This window comes from Martes martes, assembly GCF_963455335.1.
Source record: "Martes martes genome assembly, chromosome: 6".
Classification (NCBI taxonomy): Eukaryota; Metazoa; Chordata; class Mammalia; order Carnivora; family Mustelidae; genus Martes; species Martes martes.
Window position 1 is genome coordinate 147,610,549 of NC_137893.1, and position 20,162 is coordinate 147,630,710.

The 20,162-nt window shown below is 47.3% G+C and overlaps 1 protein-coding gene across 2 annotated transcripts; it reads right to left on the minus strand.

Annotated features, from left to right (window-relative positions):
* Positions 1–5,124: 5,124 nt before the first annotated feature.
* On the minus strand, positions 5,125–19,426 carry SCAND3 (SCAN domain containing 3). Of its 2 annotated transcripts, XM_080806375.1 has the most exons (5): positions 19,006–19,426; positions 10,304–10,454; positions 8,334–9,808; positions 6,966–7,262; positions 5,125–6,617 (listed from the first exon to the last, which is right to left on the minus strand). In XM_080806375.1, exons 1-5 carry the CDS (start codon positions 19,423–19,425, stop codon positions 5,346–5,348), a joined length of 3,615 nt encoding a protein of 1,204 aa, XP_080662501.1. In that variant the 5' UTR covers position 19,426; the 3' UTR covers positions 5,125–5,345. The 2 variants fall into 2 exon arrangements, with proteins under 2 accessions (XP_080662501.1, XP_080662500.1); XM_080806374.1 differs by having other exon boundaries at positions 5,125–7,262.
* Positions 19,427–20,162: the final 736 nt, after the last annotated feature.

Sequence of the window (20,162 nt, forward strand, 5' to 3'; positions counted from 1 at the left end):
TATTGACATATAATGTATTATTAGCCCCAGGGGTACAGGTCTGTGAATCGCCAGGTTTACACACTTCACAGCACCCACCATAGCACATACCCTTCCCAATGTCCTTAACCCAACCACCCTCTCCCTATCCACCTCCCCCCAGCAACCCTCAGTTTGTTCTGCGAGATTAAGAGTCTCTTATGGTTTGTCTCCCTCCCGATCCCATCTTGTTTCATTTATTCTTTTCCTACCCCCAAGCCCCCCACGTTGCCTCTCAACTTCCTCATATCAGGGAGATCATACGATAATTGTCTTTCTCTGATTGACTTATTTTGCTAAGCATAATACCCTCTAGTTCCATCCACATTGTTGCAAATGGCAAGATTTCATTTCTTTTGATGGCTGCATAGTATTCCATTGTGTCTATATACCACATCTTCTTTAGCCATTCATCTGTTGATGGACATCTAGGTTCTTTCCATAGTTTGGAAAGAACTTTTTTTTTTGTGGACATTGCTGCTATAAACATTTGGGTGCACGTGCCCCTTCGGATCACTACATTTGTATCTTTAGGGTAAATACCCAGTAGTGCAATTGCTGGGTCATAGGGTAGCTCTATTTTCAACTTTTTGAGGAACCTCCATGCTGTTTTCCAGGGCGGCTGCACCAGCTGGCATTCCCACCAACAGTGTACGAGGGTTCCCCTTTCTCCACATCCTCGCCAGCATCTGTCATTTCCTGACTTGTTAATTGTAGCCATTCTGACTGGCGTGAGGTGGTATCTCACCATGGTTTTGATTTGTATTTCCCTGATGCCGAGAGATGTGGAGCACTTTTTCATGTGTCTGTTGGCCATCTGGATGTCTTCTTTGAAGAAATGTCTGTTCATGTCCTCTGCCCATTTCTTGATTGGATTGTTTATTCTTTGGGTGTTGAGTTTCCTAAGTTCTTTATAGATTTTGGATGCTAGCCCTTTATCTGATGTGTCTTTGCAAATATCTTCTCCCATTCTGTCAGTTGTCTTTTGGTTTTGTTAACTGTTTCCTTTGCTGTGCAGAAGATTTTGATCTTGATGAAGTCCCAGTAGTTCATTTTTGCCCTTGCTTCCTTGTCTTCGGCAATGTTTTTAGGAAGAAGTTGCTACGGCTGAGGTCGAAGAGGTTGCTGCTTGTGTTCAGCATCACTTTTGTCAGATTTATATTCTATTAACTAATTGTTTTGTACCTTGACCTTTGAAAAGATATCAAAGAATATTTATAACATGCGTACAAGGCATTAAAACAAAAATCCCCCGTTAAGTTGAACACTACTGTCCTCACCACGTGTGTTAAGAACCAACTATGACCAGCGTGGCCTCCCGAAGCCACGCCCTCCGTCCTTCCCTGACCCGACGCAGGGGACCTCTATCTGGAGCTCTGTCTTCACATTCCGTGGTGTTCTCCTTCTTCATATTTGTACCACATCGTATCTCTCACTTGTGCCGTTTAGGTTTCCAGACTTTCCAAACTCTCCATGAAGCTTCTTCCGATATGGGTTGAGCAAGACTTCAGTAATGCCGGGCAAGGTTGCTTTCTCCTTTGATATCGTACCCTTCAATTAAACCCATGTTGACGTAACTACAGGTCACCCGTTTTTAAAGCAAACTTTACTGAGGTGCAGTGTACATACAATGAAACGCACCCATCTTAATCACACAATTTGATGAGCTTTGACGAATACATATATATTCCATCAACCCCCCAATTCTCAGTGGTGACTCAACGCTGTTACTGTATCTCATTGTTGAATAGGTACGTTTTACTCTGTGAATGGACGTCGGGGCTCTTGTAAGCTCTGCTGTCATGAGCGCTGGACGCCCGGCTCCTGCAGCTGCCGGACACATGGCCAACAGTGGACCATCTTCAACTTCACTGGGTCATAGCTTACAAAAAAGGTCTATAGATTTGCATTTCACATTCGCATCTTTAATATATTTAGAATTTAGGGATCCAATTTCATTTTCTCCCAAATGGATAATCAATTTTTTCTTTTCTCTGTTGAGCAGGAATAGCCTAGTCATATCACACTTCCACTGATCAGTGGGACTGCTTCTGGGATCCCTCTTCTCCCCAGTTTATTTGTCTCTCTCTGTTCTCACACCACCCTGTCCTACACATTATGGCTTCATGATAAGTTTCAATGTTTGAGGTGAGAATAAGCAAGTTTTCTCAACTTTTTTTTTTTAATGTTCCTGGTAAGTCTGACCCTCTGCATATATACGTGTATATATATATATGTGTATGCATATGTATAAGTGTGTGTGTATATATATGTATAGATCATTGTTCTTAGGCATGAAACCTCTAACGGGAAATTCAGTAGGATTGGAAACTGGCACCCTTACAATACTGAGCCTCTCAAATATGTCCCTTTTCTTTCATCCTGACAGTCGTGCCCCAACCACACCACGACCACCAATCTAGCCCGTGACAGGACATGGCTTTCTTGCCTCTAGCATTCCGGGTCACCGGCCAGAGAAACCCCGCTAACACATAACTGCAGTCACCTTCTAGCTATCATCCGTCAGTGCTTCCCCGGGTCTTCAGGATGAAGGCTACACTCCTTACCTGGGTCTGTCCTCGTGAACCATCTCCGGCCATGTTTCCCACCTACAGTGCCCTGCGTTCCTTCATACTCCGGTCACTCTGAGTTCACTTTTGGTTCCTTACATTAACTATGAGAGAAGATTTTTCAGATTGGAAAATGGCAATTTGGAAAATTTGCCCTCCTAAAGATGCAAAAGAGATTTCAGTCAAAAATAGCGTTTACGAAGGTAAAGCACAGTATAATCATAATCACACTCTTAAAAGTCACAGTCTGGGGTGCCGGGTGGCTCAGTGGGTTGAGCCTCTGCCTTCGGCTTGGGTCGTGATCTCGGGGTCCTGGGATTGAGCCCCGCACTGGGCTCTCTGCTCATTGGGGAGCCTGCTTTCCCATCTCTCTGTGCCTGCCGCTCTGCTTACTTGTGATCTCTGTGTCAAATAAATAAATAAAATCTTAAAAAAAAAAAAAAAAGTCGTACAGTCCATAATGGCCTGAGGCTCTTTCCCTTTTATATTTTTTAATTAACTAAATTAACTAAATTAATTAACTAGTTAACTAAATTAACTAATTAACTAAAACCATAATTGTATCAATAATAACCAACAATAATATAAACTGATAGTAAATTCAACTTAAGTATATGAGAATACAAAGCATATAGTATGTTCTTTGTACCAGCAAATAGGTTTTTATTTCATCGTCATAATTTCTAACGCAGAGGCGTCTGTGTGGCCCAATCAGTTGAGCGTCTGACTCTTGGTTCTGGCTCAGGTCATGAGCTCAGGGTCGTGAGGTCGAGCCCCACATCGGGCTCTGCGCCTGGCTGACTCTGCTCAGGACTCTCCCTCCCGACCCTGCCCCACCCCGCTGCTGATCTCTCTCAAGCAAATAAACAAAAAAGAAAGCTCTTATTTGTAGTAAGGCCTATAATTAAAAATATGTATTATCTAACTCTATAGTTTTTGAACGTTCAGAATACTCTATCTTGGTAAACACCAGGAAAGACATCCTGCAAGCTATTACTCAGGAGAGCCCTGTGGGCATGAAGTTGAGCTGTCACTGCACGTCCCTCTTCTAACCTGCTTTCCCCAAACTCAGCCCTGCTCATGACAACAAAGCCTGCGACGAGGCCAGGGTTCGGCTGAATGTGTCAGTATGAACACACGCGCACGCACACTAAGTGTAAATTTCTAACATGATTAAACCCTGGAATTCTAGCTTTCTTATGGGGAACATGTGAGACTTTCTCAGGACGTCTGTGGGGGCTTTGCCCACAAATGTGGTCTAGAAAGATCATTTACCTTCAGCTTCACCTCCTTCACATCCTTCACGTCCCAGCGGCTATAAACGTCAGCAGCCTTTGCTGGCGAGCTCTCCTGGCCGCAGGACTGTCTTCCCGGCTGGACCACTCGCTGAGGACTCAGAACTACATTCCTTGATGTCACCTGACCCATCTTTGTGCCAAACTGTGGGACTGCGGGCTGATTTCCTGCAGGTCGAATACACCTCTCTCCAGTTTCTTCTTCCTGCTCGCGTGGTCACAGAGCCAGTGAGCACATGCCCTGCCTAGACTAGCACCCAGTCTGGAAGTGAAATGCAAGCGCCCTCTTCCTGAAGGTGTCACTTACAAGTGGCTTCTGACACTGGGAGGCGTATCTGTGTGCTCTGCTTGCGTGAGAGGCAAGGGGGTACTCGGTACCTCCTTGACCCATCTTTGGCCCCTCTCATTGCCATCCTTTGAGTAAGAGGAAAAGTCAACACGACATTCTGCTACACATAAATAACTATAAATACAATTTTAAAACAACACGTCTGTCCTGATGAATGGGACAAACACAAGAGTCACACGTGTGCACAGGGAATATGCACACACCACGTGTCTACGGACAAGAGAACTCACTGCCAAACCAGCAGAGACCAGGCAGAAAAATGTCTTACATCTGACTTACAGCATCACTAGTCATCAAATTCACGTTTTCATGAAAACTATAGCTCAATGAAGATGTTGAAGAAAAACATGTACAGTAAGACAATTAGACACGTGGAGGAAGAAACGGAGGAAAGACAAATATTCCTGAAAAATGAAAGGTAGAGGGAAAGCAATTCTGCTTTCTGAGCGAGGGTAGGTGTGTGGAATATCCAGAACCATCTCCACGCGGCAGAGGTTATTACCTCGACCTGAGGGCTGAAGTGCCTGGCTTTGTCCCACAAAACCTCACAGCGATCGACTCCAGCAAAGTCTAGAGATCTGCACCCGACCTCAGCTCCTCACTGTGGCCCGCTCCCCGACTGTGACGAGATCAGAACGAACCCCACGTGAGTCCAAAGCCATGACACCATGACAAGGAAGTGCTTCCCCACCTCAGCCACACTAAGCGCACACCTACGGAGGAACCCTCACGTCGGCTCCCCCCAGGACCCACTGCCCAAGCCCGCCCCCCGCCCCGCCCGGCGCTCCGCGTCTGACTGTTAGGCTGAGACGCCACCTCCAAGCAATCACTGCCGGCCTGAAGCTGTCCCACAACCTGAGTACCCAGAGGAAACACAGCAGTGACAAAGGTGTACGAAGACAGGACCAAATTTTTTAATATGAGAAGCAAGAGATTTAAAGTTACATTTTAATAAATATAACAAATATAAGAAAGAATAAAAAATTATAAAAACTATACATTTAACTGAAAGTGTACATATAGACAATTTATACAGAGAACTGCTATTTTAATCGTAGCTTTTCCTGTTCTGTGACGTGTAAGTGCGCGCTCTGCCTGGACACCTTCAAGTTCTTAATGGGATAAGTGAGCTTGCTTCTTGCTTGTTAATTTGTCTAACCTCGGCTGGATTGATGACAATGCTACTCTCAGGGGATAATGGATATTTAAACTGTTTCTGTGTTTTGTTTTAATAACACTTAGAGTAGAGAACCCAGTCTCGCAGAGGGATGTTGAGGGGAACAGAAGGAGGGATTTTAAAGCAACCTCAGCAAGTTCAGGATACTCATTTTTAACTTTTATCCAAAATGAAGCAAGTGATGCTGTATTTTCAAAATTCGCTTTCAATCCTTCATCAGTACCCAGCTTCAACAAGTTATCCTGTAGGGTTACCGTTAAATTTAAATTATCTTTTGGTGAAAGAAATGGATTTTGGATCCACGAGTTTCCCACACGCGGATCTTCTTTTGAAGGAAAATACAATTCCAAACAATCCAACAGGTTCGTAAGATGTTCGCTGATAACTTTCCGCAGCTGGGCAATGTCAAGGTCATGACCTACTTCCTGGATTACTGTTGTCAAATTATGGAACATGTCATAACAATCTGTAGAAACTCTGTTTTTCCAGGCTTCTAACTTCTGTTTTTGTCCTTCGATCTTATCAGCCATTGAAAAACAGGTTGCGTTCTTCCCTTGCATGGAAACATTAAGATCATTGAAAATACTGAATATATCAGATAAATAAGCAAGTCCGGCTGTCCAGTTCACATCTCTGAAAAGCTGGGACCAAACTGGCTTCTTGCTTTGCAGAAACACTACAAGTTCATTTCGTATTTCAAACATTCTCGACAGAACCTTTCCCCGAGACAACCACCGTGTCTCGGCGTGCAGCAACAGCTGCTTGTGGTCAGCTTCCATATTGTCGCACAACAGAGAGAACAGTCTGGAATTGAACGCGTTGGACTTGACGTAATTCACGATTTTTACCGTGTCCGTGAGCACACTGTTTAGCTCCGCTGACACCTTTCTCATGGCTAGACTTTCTCGGTGAATGAAGCAATGTGTTATCTTGCACTCTGGGGCCAGCTCCTTGATCTGGGTCACCACTTCGGAACGCGCCCCTGTCATGGAGGCCGCGCCATCGGAGCACACGCCCACGCAAAACCTGAACTCCAGACCACACTTGGTGACAATGTAATGCTTCACAGCTTCATACAGCTCCGCGCCGGTCGTGTTTGTCGGTAAAGAGGCTGAAAAGAAGAATTCTTCCTTTATGTCATCATCACGTTCGAACCGCACGTACACCAGAAGAACGACCATGTTAGCAACGTCTCTGCATTCGTCAAGCTGCAACGAGAAGTACTTTGCTTCTCTTATTTGCTCTACGAGTTGGTCCTCCATGTCGCTCGCCAGCTCCTGAATGCGCCGGGCTATGGTGTCGTTGGAAAGCGGCACCTGGGCCACCTTCTGGGCCGCGGACTCGCCCAGCATCTCCAGGCAGACGTCTCGGATGCAGTCTCTCACCAGCGTCTCCGCGATCGTGTACGGCGTCTTAGACTTGGCGACCGGGAGCGCCACCTTGTAGGACGCCCGCAGAGCACTGATGTTTGTTTGAGAAACATTCAGCGCCGGCTTTGGCTGGCTTTTTAATTCACTGCTCTTTCTCTCAAAGAATTCTTTCGGCTGTGAACTTACCTCTTTATGTTTGGAATACAAGTGCCGCTTCAGCTTTGATGGCTTCATCGCTTCGTTGGCCAGGATATCTCCACAAATAATACACTGCGGCTTCAGCACCGCACCGTCGATTACAGCCACAAACCCGAACTCGATATACGAGGGGTCATACTTCCGAGTAAAACTTGTGTGAACTCTTCTGGTTTTCCCCTGCTCTGGGCGACCTCCATTGTTACCATTTCTCTTATTACGGCTACTATATTCAGAAAAGGTACGTTTTTTCTTGACAAAAAAGTCTAGTGAGGCTTGTTTCGCCATCTGCAAATTAGGATTAAAAATAAGTAATACAAATTTTACTTTCCCCCTTTTTCTGGTAACAAACTACAGATTAAAAACTAGGCTTGATTAAAAACTTAAAAATGGTTTTAAAATTAAGTTACAAAGGTAAATAAAGGTTTACATGTTTCTGAGTTACGGCAGACAGACTAGCCATCAGACATCACACGCTGTCACTGTGCCTGACCTTGTGCATCTCCCAGCATGAGGACTGGCCCCAAGAGGTCAGTGACCCCCAAACCCACCCGTGTTCTATTCAAAATCACGACTTCAGGAATCACATGCCTGGGCGCTACAGCAACGTCCAATTGTTCTAACTCCTCCTTAATGTACTTACCACTCTGTGAACTGGTAGAAACCACCTGCGGACCAGAGCTGGTCTGCAGATCGCACTCCAGGCACCACCGGCCCAGATCACGGGTGGCCTCCATATTTGGAAACTCTGAACTCCACACACAGTAACTCTACTTTATAAAACCTGCTGATTTCAAACACATCTCTTTGGCCTTATCTCACGCTCTCCACTTAAATCTGTAAACAGCTTTTCTCAACACAAATATCTCACAATCTCATATCTCATATGAGATACATCACTATCAAACTGATCATCCCTCCCCCTAAATACTTCTTCACTTGCCCTGAGAAGGCCTTTCCTAGCTTACCTCCCCACCCAAACTCACATACAATTAAGACAAAGTAACGTTAAGTCCCGCTTTTCCCACATTCATCCTCCCGGAGAAACGCACCCTTAGCTTTCCCACCCCGCCCCCCAGGAAATGCCTGACACCAGAAAGGAGTAGAAGAGATACTGTCCTGACCCCAGACAACAAACCAAGCAGCATTCAAGGGTATAACTTCCAACCTGCAAAAAGGCATTGGGAGGGGTGGGGCATTAACAGTAATGGGTTTTTTTCTCTCTGGAGAAAACAAGATCAAGGTGGCCCCATGTGCTTCAGCGTCTGCAGCGCGCCCAAACACGCTCCCCTGGGGGCACAGGGGCATGTGACGAAGCTCTTCCCTGCCCGGATCTGCAGCAGATGCTCGGACTCTTACCCAATCTCCTACATCGTCTGAGGGAAAGGGTGTCTCTGACGGCTTCAGCATTTTGAAAGGCTGACCGGTCAAACTTCTCTGGGTCTCGTCATGCTTCCTTTTCATTGTCGTGGTCTCATAGCAGAGGCTACACGTCATTCTGTGACGACAGCCCTCGGGGTCCTGCTGGCGGGGCACTCCACAGACCGCATGGACCTTTCCATCGCACGATACGCAGCTATGAGCACCCGAGCATTCCTTCTCACACACCACACAGGATACGAATCTTAGTCTGTTTTCAGGAAGCTTCTTCAGGGCCCCGGTGGGAGGAGTGGAAAGGCGCTCTTCAAGGTCACTGCTGTCCGTGCCAGTCTCCATGTTCTCTTCACACTGTGCTCCTGCCGCATTTCGTTCTGATCCATTTTCTGGACTCAGGCTAGCGGTAAGGTCTTCGGGTAACTGGGAAGGACACAGGCTTAGTTTAGCTTCAGAGCCCCAGGTGCCTTCACGTGGAGTCTTCTGCATGCCTCGGTGATAGGGCTGATTCTGGGTCATCTGAATGAACCACAAAAATTCAGCCCAGTGTGATGACTGGTGAGTTTGCATCCAGGAGATAATCCTAGTTTGGATATCATTAGTTTGATTCACAGCACTTTGGCTTTGACAGGGTAGAGGCTTCCCATGGACAATTTTTAATTCTGGCCAAATATTACTGAGTTCACGGACGACCTGGCTTGAAAATTCCCTCCCATTGTCAGATTGTAGGACACTGGGTGCTCCAATAATTGTAAAAATATCTAAAAGGGCATGTGCAACTTCCTTGGGCTTTTTAGATTTTAGTGACCGCAAGAAACTCAACTTTGTACGAAGGTCTTGATAATGCATGATAAATTTATACTCCCCATCGGGATGCAACTGCATGTCTATTAGATCCACTTGGCATCTCGAATTCACTTCCTTCATTGGCTTTGATGTTAGAACTTTCTTGAGTTTCACGTGTTTCTGTTGGCATGCTCTGCAGAGTGTCAGGTATAGCATTATAACTTCCTTTGTGATGTTCCTGTATTTTGCTTGTAACTCTTTCTCCATGCGGGTCCGCCCGCCATGTCCAATGCTGAGATGGGTATCATGCAGAATGTCAAATAACTCCTCGCTATGTAAGTAATACCGCACTTTGTCTGTTTCCCCATTTGTGGCCTCAATCAGCTTCTCATTTCCTTGTACGAGGACCACGTCAAATCTCGCTAAGCGACGATAGTCTACAGATTCCTTTCTTGCCTTCGCTTTTGCCTCTTTCACTTCCCTTATTAACTGACAGTACTTTGCTTTAGAAAATATCTTGGTATTATTACTTTTGTTTTCCAGTAACACTGCTAAGCTTCTGAAGAACTTCTCTCTCATGTTTTCTGGTTCAATTTCTGGTTCATGAGTGTCTAAACTACTGGGGTTATCCCCACCCATGCTTTCAGACATCATGGAAAGCCACAAGAATGACCCTACAATATAAAGAAAAAACCAATTAGAACATTTGGGAATATAATTTGAAATATATATATTGCCCAAGTAGCCACTAGAGTTTGGGGTAGAAAGAGAGGCTACGAGCACGAAAGTTGGGGGAATGCGGTTTCGGTTGGAGTCCAGCCTTGGAGGAGCAGAAGGTAAACGAGGAACCCGCCGGGAACAAAGAGCTGTGATGGAGTCAAGAGCAGGAAGCCAGGATGTGATTTTCCAGAACAGTACCTGGGATTAGCCTTGAAGTAAAGCACTGTTTTATGTAAAACAAGAAGTAAATTGATGTTATTTATTTACTAACAAAAAAAAAAATTTTTTTTTTTTGGCTGGAAAAGCCTCAGCAATACAGCAATGGATTTTTTAAAGATTTATTTATTTATTTGAATGGGAGAAAGTGAGAGAGAGCGAGCGAGCGAGAGTGCGAGCGGGGGAGGGGCAGAGAGAGAAGCAGACTCCCCGCTGAGTAGGGAGCCCCTCACCACTGTCCTGCAGTGACTGGTGAGGCTCTGGAGAGTCACATTCCATTCCGTCTTCCACACGCCGGAGCTGGGCCCCGAAGGACTCCTTCGCGGTCTCCGTAGGAGTCATTTCCTCCACAGGAATTTCTGGCCCATCTGTGCTCTGTGGGACCTGAGGACAAACAGGTACATCTGGAAATTAATATATGTGACCATTCCACAAACCTCAGAACATTCTTCTATTGAATTAGAATGTAAGAAGAAAAAAGTCTTCACTGGATTCTTAAGAGGAATCCAAGAGGGAACAAGAAGAGAGAAAAATGCTGGGACTGACAAAGCCAGAGCCATACAACAGCAACCGTCCCCGCTGGACAGAAGTTGCTACTCATCCCTGTGGTTTCTGTTGGGGGTAACAACAGCAACACATGAAAGGAATCCTCCCTAAATTGTGATAATTAAAAGAAAGCTGTAAATGGATTCCAGTGTGCGCAATTAAAAATAAATATTTGGGGGGCGCCTGGGTGGCTCAGTGGTTTAAAGCCTCTGCCTTCGGCTCAGGTCATGATCTCAGGGTCCTGGGATCGAGCCCCGCATCGGGCTCTCTGCTTGGCGGTGAGCCTGCTTCCTCCTCTCTCCCTCTCTGCCTGCCTCTCTGCCTGCTTGTGATCTCTGTCTGTCAAATAAAAATAAATAAATAAATAAATAAATATATATTTGGGGTGAGGCTATGCAAGTTACCTAAGAGTTACTAATGAGCTATTCAACCCAAAAAGGAATCTGCCAGTTGTTTTAGAATAAATGTGGAAAACACTACCCCAGTGTATGGATGGGGAAAGAAGCCAATCATTTTGGATCACTGGGTTGGGTGAAAAAGAAAACATTATCTTCTCCTTACACTAATCATCTCATACATGGTTTGTAATTAAATTTCCCTAACTGTCCCCAAAATATATTTTATGGTTTTTTTAACTCTGTGAAACAATATTTATATATTGTTTCTGGTTATTGTATCTTTTGGTTCTTTTAATCTAAAATAGTTTCCTGCCTTTTTATGACATTCAATTTTTTAAAAGTCAGAGCCAGTTGGGTTACAGAATCTCCACATTAGGGACCTGTCTTACTCTTCCTTCGCACGTGGACTCTGGTGAGTGATTTCTGGAAGAATACTAGGTAAGTGCTGTGTGCTGCCGTGGCGTGTCATGGGGCGCACACTATCAAGTTACTGCATTATGGATAATGCTGACCTTGGTCACTTAGCTCAGATAGTGGCCTCCAGCTCTTTCCATTCACGTTTCCCACTGTAATTACTAAGTCAGCTGCGGGGTCATAGTGTAGAACTACGTGAATAGCTATTCCCCAATGGTTTTAGCATTCACTGATAATTCTGGTCCATTTTTATACTGGGGGTTGCAAAATGGTGACTGCCTGCCTTTACAATTCCTTCTACATTTACTAGCTAGCAATCTTCTATAAAGAGGTTTCTGTCTCTCTCTCTCTCTCTCTCTCTCTGTAAGGGAAGGAGAGCAGGCGTGCGCACTGCATGGGGCAGGGGAGAGGGAGGGAGAGAGAACCTTTGGCAGGCTCCATGCTCAGCACAGAGCCTGGGGGGGTGGGGGGGGGCTTCCTCTCATGACCCTAAGGTCAGTCATGACCTGAGCCAAAAGCATGAGTCGGACACTTACCTGACGGAGCCACCCCGGCGCCCCATCTCTCATCTTAAACATCAGTGCAGACTTACTTTGTAACCCACTGCATCCTCACTCGCCTTGACCTTAAACTGTCCCCCACTCAGTTCCCCGCGTCCCGTTCATCAGGGCCCTGCATTCTTGGCACGTGACCCCACTCCTGTTTTCAGCACATCTGTGCTTTCCAGAACAACACACACACGGACCACACTACATTTCCCCTGTCCCGGATCTAGTTTCAACTGTCTCCCCAAGGAGGCTCGATTCATTTCCGAGCGACGGGGCTGGTAACAGGCTGAGCAGCAGAGGGGCTCACTCCTACGGTGCACCACCCCCTCCCGGCCCTGCCACGGACGGAGCTGGTAAGGGCATTTGTAGGTCATCATGAATTCAATTGCATTTCACCACCACACTTCAGCTTTCCATATTCCATTTTAACATCTCCTTCTCCCACAGTGAAACAAACACCACCCAGTTCAATCCACTGTTTGCATCTACTCATTTACTGTGACCTACAATAAGCACAGAAGTTTCAGAATTACAGTGCTTTGTGTTGTAGAAGACTCCCAACGACATCCCTACAAAATCACTCTGGGGCTTTCTGTGCCCACACACAGTACTGCACTAAAAGCAGAGTCAGAACACGGTGCTCGAGTCCCCTGAGTTACTGTTTTGCCGTTAGTTATTAATTTGATACACAGTTGAGTGTATCTGTTTCTGTGTTTGTTTAATCATTTTGAATGTAACACTGCTTTTTAAATATTTAAAACATTTACATGCTATGGAAAAAAATCAAAACATGTATTCAGAGAAGTCTTGCTTCTATTCTACTCCACCCCCACTCCCATAAGAAGCCATTTTTGGGGACACCCGGGGGGCTCAGTCAGTTAGGCGGCTGCCTTCAGCTCAGGTCATGATCCCAGGGTCCTGGGATCGAGTCCCGCACAGGCCCCCTGCTCAGCGGGGAGCCCGCTTCTCCCTCTGCCTGCTGCTCCCCCTGCTTGTGCATGTGTGCGCTCGCGCGCTCGCTCGCTCTCTCACAAATAAATAAAAGTCTTTAAAAAAAAAATAAAATAGAGCAAGAATGAAAGTTACTTTAAAAGAAGAAAAAAAGCAAGTTGTCATCTCCCTAAGGCAGAGAAACTCTCATTTGTATTTACCTAATAGACCTCACAGTGACAAGAACACAAAACACGGGCTGCACTCTTCGCCGCTCCACCTCCCGGGGGGGGGTGGGGGGGGGTCCTTCCAGCAGGGGTGGCCTGGCCACCGCACGTCCCTGCCAAGCCTGCTTTCTTGCACTACAGCCTTGCGGAAGCCCCGGTACGATCAACGCAAGCGTCCACAGGCTGCCTCGCCAAATGTTACTGAGTCCAAAACAAAGACAACATCGGCTCTATCGGTACAGAACCCGGTGTGGGGACCTCACCGATCCGCGCTCTGCTGTACACCCGGTGTGTTACCTACGCTCTGCATCTCACTTGCAAAACCCAAGGAAAAGCTAGCTCCTCCTTGGGGGGGGGGGGGGGGCATTTACAAACCTGGTTAATTCTAACATTTCTCTCACCAGGTCTTTCCTTTATAAAAAGAATTCCTCATTCACATGACCCATGAAACTAAAAATGTGCGTTTAGTCAAATACCCTAGACCATCATACAGGAGACATCACAATGGGATAAAAATCTTTTAATTAATACAATTTTTAAAGATTTATTTCAGAGAAAGAGAGCGCACGCACGTATGATGGGGGGAGGGGCAGAGGGAGAGAAAATCCCAAGCAGCCTGCACACTCTGCGCAGGCCCCACATGGGGCTCGATCTCACCACCCAGAAGTCAAGGGTCGTCTGCTCAGCCACCTCGCAATTAATACAATTTTTAGTTGGAGTATTATATGCTTAGGAAAGCATAGAGCTCGATGATCTACCACAAAGTAAACCACCCAGAACATGGTCAGCCTCTCAGAAGGCTACCTGTGCCATACCCTCTCCCCCCAAAGTAAGTCCTACTCTGACACGGATCCCCACAGAGTCATTTTGCTTTTCGCACTTTATATAAACAAAATCATACAACATGCATTTATTTTTGTCGGCTTCTTTGTTCAACATCATGTTTGTGAAACACATCCACACTGTCAAACATAGTCGTCCATTTACTTTCACTGTTGTATAGTATCCGACGGTACAAACACACCATAACTACGTTCCCCCGTCCCATTTCTAGTAGTCATTTCAGTTGTTCAGAGTCTCTGGCAATTATAATAATGCTGCTACGAGCATTACTTTACATGTCTTCAAAAGTGTCTCTTGTAGACACATACCTGGCAGTAGGTTTGTTAGATCAGAGCATGGTTAGACACGGTAGGTATTTCCAAAGCAGTCAAAACAACTTATCCTACCAGGACATAAGCATTCCGAAAGTGGCTCAACGTCCTTACCAAAATTTAGTCATGTCAGCACTTTTAATCCACGCTGGTTGGAATAAAGTGGTACCACACGTTGTTTTAATTTGCATTTTTCTGATTAGTAAGATTGAGTCATTGCTTTACAGTTTTACTGGCTAGTTATCCTTTTTTGTATAGTGCATGTTCGAGTCTTTTGTTGATTTTTTTATTGGGGTACGTGTCCTTTTGCTTACTGATTTGCAGTACATTATATACTCAGATATGAGATTTCTACATGCAGTCTGTCTGGATCTGGCAGAGGGAAAACATAAGGCCGGGAGATCTTACTGTTTGGAATTGATGCTTTCACGGACATCTGACCTTGTGCTGAGATTTTCAACGCTACAGTGTAAATATACATATAACATTTTTATATAACATTATATTCACTTTGCTAGGTATTAGTGGCATCTCATCATTTCCTATGCTAAATACTGTTACGATTTTTAAAAATAGAAAAGGAAAAAGCGTCCATATCAACATTCAGACATCAGCTAGTGAGATGTTACGCTTTAAAATGTGCAGATTACAACTTTATATTCATCAGCAATCTCCATGAATACAAACACTTTTGTTTCTAATATTGTCATCCTAGTCTCTCAAAATTTACCAACTGAAAAAAGAAGTTTCTGAGACGGCTCCAGATGCCACATTTATGTTTAAAACAGAAGTGGGAAAATATAGAACTGAACACATTTGCCCCATTTTATAAGAAAAGTAAAAGACTTCCCAGAAACTCCCAGAAAACATGCCTATTCCCCCTCACCAGAGCTAAGCCAACTCGAGTACAAGGAAACCCGGAAAAGCATTTGGGAAGGGACACTGCTGCCATGGGCAGAATCACCATGTCTTAAGGAGGGCAGAGGGGAGGACAGACGCAGGTGCCCCCCCTGTACGGAAGCAGAGCGGTCCTATGGAAAACCATACGCAAAATAGCACACAGCAGTCTCCCCGCTTTGTCAGCTCACCCAGGGCCGCTTCACCTGTGAAAGGACTGCGTTCGTTCCTGTTTTCTCACCAGAAGAAATCCAAAGAGGACTTTCATTTTTATGAAAAGGAGCCATTCCTGTATTAATGCAGGTTTTGTAAAATCAAGTGGCGTCAAGTGGGGCAGAGAGAAACTTTCTGAAGCAGGGACACCTGTGTCCAGCGGGCCGCCAAACATGCCTGCAACGATGACATTTCCCCCTTCCTCCAGAAATCACACAGGAACAAGAAAAATGAGAAACATGTATGCAAACGTAATATTCTGTAAGACTAGGGAGATACCTATAATCCTGAATCGTATGAAGAACTACCAAATGTGAACATTACCCAGAACTGACCGAGCACCAAGGCCTACCACGGCTACATTTTCCAACAAAGCGAAAAGAGGAAAATTCTACAGTAATAGGCCATCTCACAGGAAAAACCAATATTATTTATTCGAAACAAAGGGAGAAGATATGCAGGCTACAGGTAAGAGACTGCTCAGACAGGCGTCTACCGCAGAATATGTGAACTCATGAGAAAACATGCATTCTGCAAAGCTGCACAAAAAATAACAAGGTTTATGGAGAAAATAAAGTTGCAGGACAGACCACTGAACATCTAGACAACTTTGTCACCAGAGCGCCCGTAAAACTATAGCAATTCTAGTAAAAATAAAAGCATTAAAAAAAAAAAGCATTAAAAACATAGTCGAAAAGACATTGTAAAGAACGGCTACATTTCCTGTAGGACTTCACCTGACACAGGGGAAGCTGCCGCGTGGGAAAGAGGTGCGGGGACAGGGCGCAGCAGGGGCAGGCACCGCCTTCGGAAGTCCAACCGGGGAAGCCTTTGCTCGTCTGCCAAAAAACGTGCTGATTTCAGAAGATATACAGAAACAGTCCTGGCTCATCGCCTGGTTTTCACGTCTCCGGCACTGATTGACAAGCAGATACCCAGTCTGTGCTGCTTAAACATTTTCCGTCGTTCATAAACCACAGCTCCTATGGCTCCAAATTGGAGCTTGCGCAGAAGTGCGAAGCCCGTGTGATCTGCGTTGTCCTTGGCCCGCTGCCATGCCTGCTCCATCGCCGGAAGCAGAAAGGGACAGAGCCGCGAACGACTTCTTCCGCACCTCCCTTCTGTGCCCCAGCGACCAAGCGCGGCACGGGACCGCCGCAGCTCCCTGTACCTTCACCGCCCACTCATCAGACTGAGTGGCCTCCGCCAGAGCGACACAGCTGGGCTTTGCTTTGGGGGAGCTCTTGGGAAGCTCACAGCTCTTGAGAAGGCTCACAGCCTCTGGAATCCCGAACTGAATCAGGGAGTACTTCATGCTACCCTGCATGCAAGCAGGCTTTTGTGGTGTCCTTCCAAACCTCTCCAATAACCTCAAGGGCAAGTTTAATGTTGAACTGATTCCAGAATGCAAAAACCGTGTATGCATCTCACCCCCTTGTAGGTGCAAGAAACATCTTGAATATTCTCCTTAAGCAATAAGCCTTAAAGGCTGAGCTCACACCCTGATCAAGGGGCTGGAGTACCAAAGTTGTATTAAGAAGGGAAAAGAGAATTTTAATACTTGAAGAAAGCTCAGGATTTGTTGGAGGATGGCTTGGATGGCTTATAATTCCTGAATCAAAAGAATTTTGAAACATAATTTTTTTTTCCTCCTGTAGTTACTTTTTTAAACCATCTACAAAAACATCACCTGGAAGACCAGTAAGTATCTACACTGTCGGGCAGCCTCTCTTGCTAAAACTACAGTAGGCTCGTCTTTGTGACTCCTTTCAAAGCTCGTGCGTGGGCAGTGTGCTCACAACAAGCTTCAGCTTTACAACCCCACCGGCATTTGCACCCAACATCACACCAGATGATCTCTGTGGCCTTCAGCCCTCGAGAGTACGTTTCTTCCTTCGGGATACAGGCTCTCGGGGGAATCCACTTCCAATAGAGACTGGTTTCATCAAAATTAAAAATCTCATCCCGGGTACAGCCTTCTTCATCGGTCAACTTTCTTAACACTGGGGAACCGTCTACACTTCTCCCACCTGCACTCACAGCCTCACCAAGAGCTTAACGCGGCAGAAGGCACGGCGGTTCTTGAAGTCACGGAACAGACACTGCTTCCTCTAGATGAAGGCACTTCTGCAGGAGTTCCAGCTTTTCTTAAGGTCTTTTCTTAAGGTCTTCATAAAACTGCTAAGGCCTTCTCTTTGTTCTGAGAAAGGCTGCCTCCGGTTGCTTCTGTGTCCGGTACTCAACGCACACACCTGACAGGTGCTCCTGTCGTCCACGTCCTCACGCTCGTTCTAGCAAACTCCGTAGCACTGGCCCAGTTCCAGCGAGGTGACTTCCCTTATCTTCCCAGCACTGCCTCTGACTCCTTTATGCCACCTGCATGCATGGTCAATGTCACAGGTTTTTCCCTTTTTTTTCAAAGTGCTTTATAATTTTGAGCTTTCCTGCGGTTAAGCTTTTCTTCCCTTACGCTCACTCGCAGAAATTTTATCACCAGCACCCTCTTGAGGTACTTGTAAACCCCCGTGCTTGCTCATTTTCTGGAACACAAAAAAGTTTAATAAAAAATGCACGAAGACGGGAGGGAACCATGCAAATAAGCATTTCCAAAACTGAGAGTGTGGCCGTGAGAACCCAGAGGAAGGGTGTGGAGGTGAGTGGGCCCTTGGCACAGTGCCACTGGCCTTCACAATGGGCTGCATTCCACTACCCTCAGGTGCTCTTACCCGGTGGCCCAAAACATGTACTTGCTGGTAATATTCGTGTACGAGTCAGCACGATGTCTTCATCACATGGACTCACCTTCCCATGTGTCGGTCTCATATGAAAGCTTTGCATTTCCGAGAAGCGTGCTGTAGCGCTTCCGACCGTGTACATGAAATGCTCACCTTCCAAGGGCTCAGATCGGTGCATGGACAGTATCACTAGAGACATGTCCGAGGATCTGGCAATACCCACAATGGTCTACGATTACAGTCCTAAAAGGAAGGCATACTCTCTTAGAAATAACCTCTAGTGTGATGGGGAAAGACCAAACGCTGGGTTCAACACACTTCGCATGCCAACTACTCCACATACTGGGAAGTATCTAGAAAATGATGCCGTGAGTCTCTCTGTTGTACGGATGAACACACTGAAGCCCAGAGAAGGTGTGACAGGTCCAAGGTGACACGGCTCGTTAGTGACAGGGCCTACTATGGAACCAAATCTCCTCATTCGCCGTTTCTGGACAATTCTATCACATTTGGCTGCTTCTCTACTTGTTTCTCGTAGAGGGAATTTCTTACATTCTTTTACTGCTTTGTTTTCATATACAGCTAGGGTGTGGGCACCACAAGAGCTCACCATAAGATTAAAGCTCACAGTCACTAAATAAAATACATTGCCTACTGGTAAGCAGTGGATCAGGGTTCCCGTGTGGTTACATCACCTGCCTATCGGGATCACCTATCACTTACATCGACACTGTTATCCACGAGGGCCAATGTATTCCTCGGCACCAGTGATCAACGGATAATGCACCGACCTGCATGAAGCTGCCCACACGACTCCCCCTTGGACCCGCACACTTAAACTCTCCAGGGAAGCTGAGGCCCGCCGTCTCTCACCTGCTGTCGAGGCTCATCCAGCTCCCTCTCCATGTCCTCCAGCGCGGCCACCGCCTGCTCCCCGCTCTCCGGCTGCTGCTCCCGCACCCAGCCCTGCAGCTCCTCGGGCAGGATGGTCAGGAACTGCTCCAGCACCAGCAGCTCCACGATCTGCTCCTTGCTGTGCGTCTCGGGCCGCAGCCACTGGCGGCAGAGCTCCCGCAGCCGGCTCAGCGCCTCGCGGGGTCCAGAGGTCTCCTGGTAGCAGAACTGCCGGAAGCGCAGGCGGCAGAGCTCCCGGGTGAGAGACACATTCTCGTGCAGGCAGGACTCCTGATCCCAGACGTGGTCCTCCTCTTTAACCTTCACTCTGATAATCTCCCCACGCTCCCCCGCAGCCCGGCCAGCCGGGGCCGGGAGGACCCCGGAGGCCGTGGCCATCCCGAGCCCCCACAGCGCAGCGCGCAGCTCACCGCACCGCGGTCTCAGCGCACCCGGGTCTCACCGCACCGGGGTCTCACCGCACCGCGGTCTCAGCACACCCGGGTATCACCGCACCCGGGGTCTCACCGCACCGGGGTCTCACCGCACCGCGGTCTCAGCGCACCCGGGTCTCACCGCACCGGGGTCTCACCGCACCGCGGTCTCAGCACACCCGGGTATCACCGCACCCGGGGTCTCACCGCACCGGGGTCTCAGCGCACCGCGGTCTCACCGCACAGGGGTCTCACCGCACCGGGGTCTCACCGCACCGGGGTCTCACCGCACCGCGGTCTCAGCGCACCGCGGTCTCACCGCACCCGGGGTCTCACCGCACCCGCGGTCTCACCGCACCGGGGTCTCACCGCACCCGCGGTCTCACCGCACCGGGGTCTCACCGCACCGCGGTCTCACCGCACAGGGGTCTCACCGCACCGCGGTCTCACCGCACCCGGGGTCTCACCGCACCGGGGTCTCACCGCACCCGCGGTCTCACCGCACCCGCGGTCTCACCGCACAGGGGTCTCACCGCACCGGGGTCTCACCGCACCGCGGTCTCACCGCACCGGGGTCTCACCGCACCCGGGGTCTCACCGCACCGGGGTCTCACCGCACCGCGGTCTCAGCGGTGCGCACCCGGGGTCCCGGCAGGTGCGCGCCGCCCCCGCGCTCCGTCCCGCACGTTTCCGTGAACACAG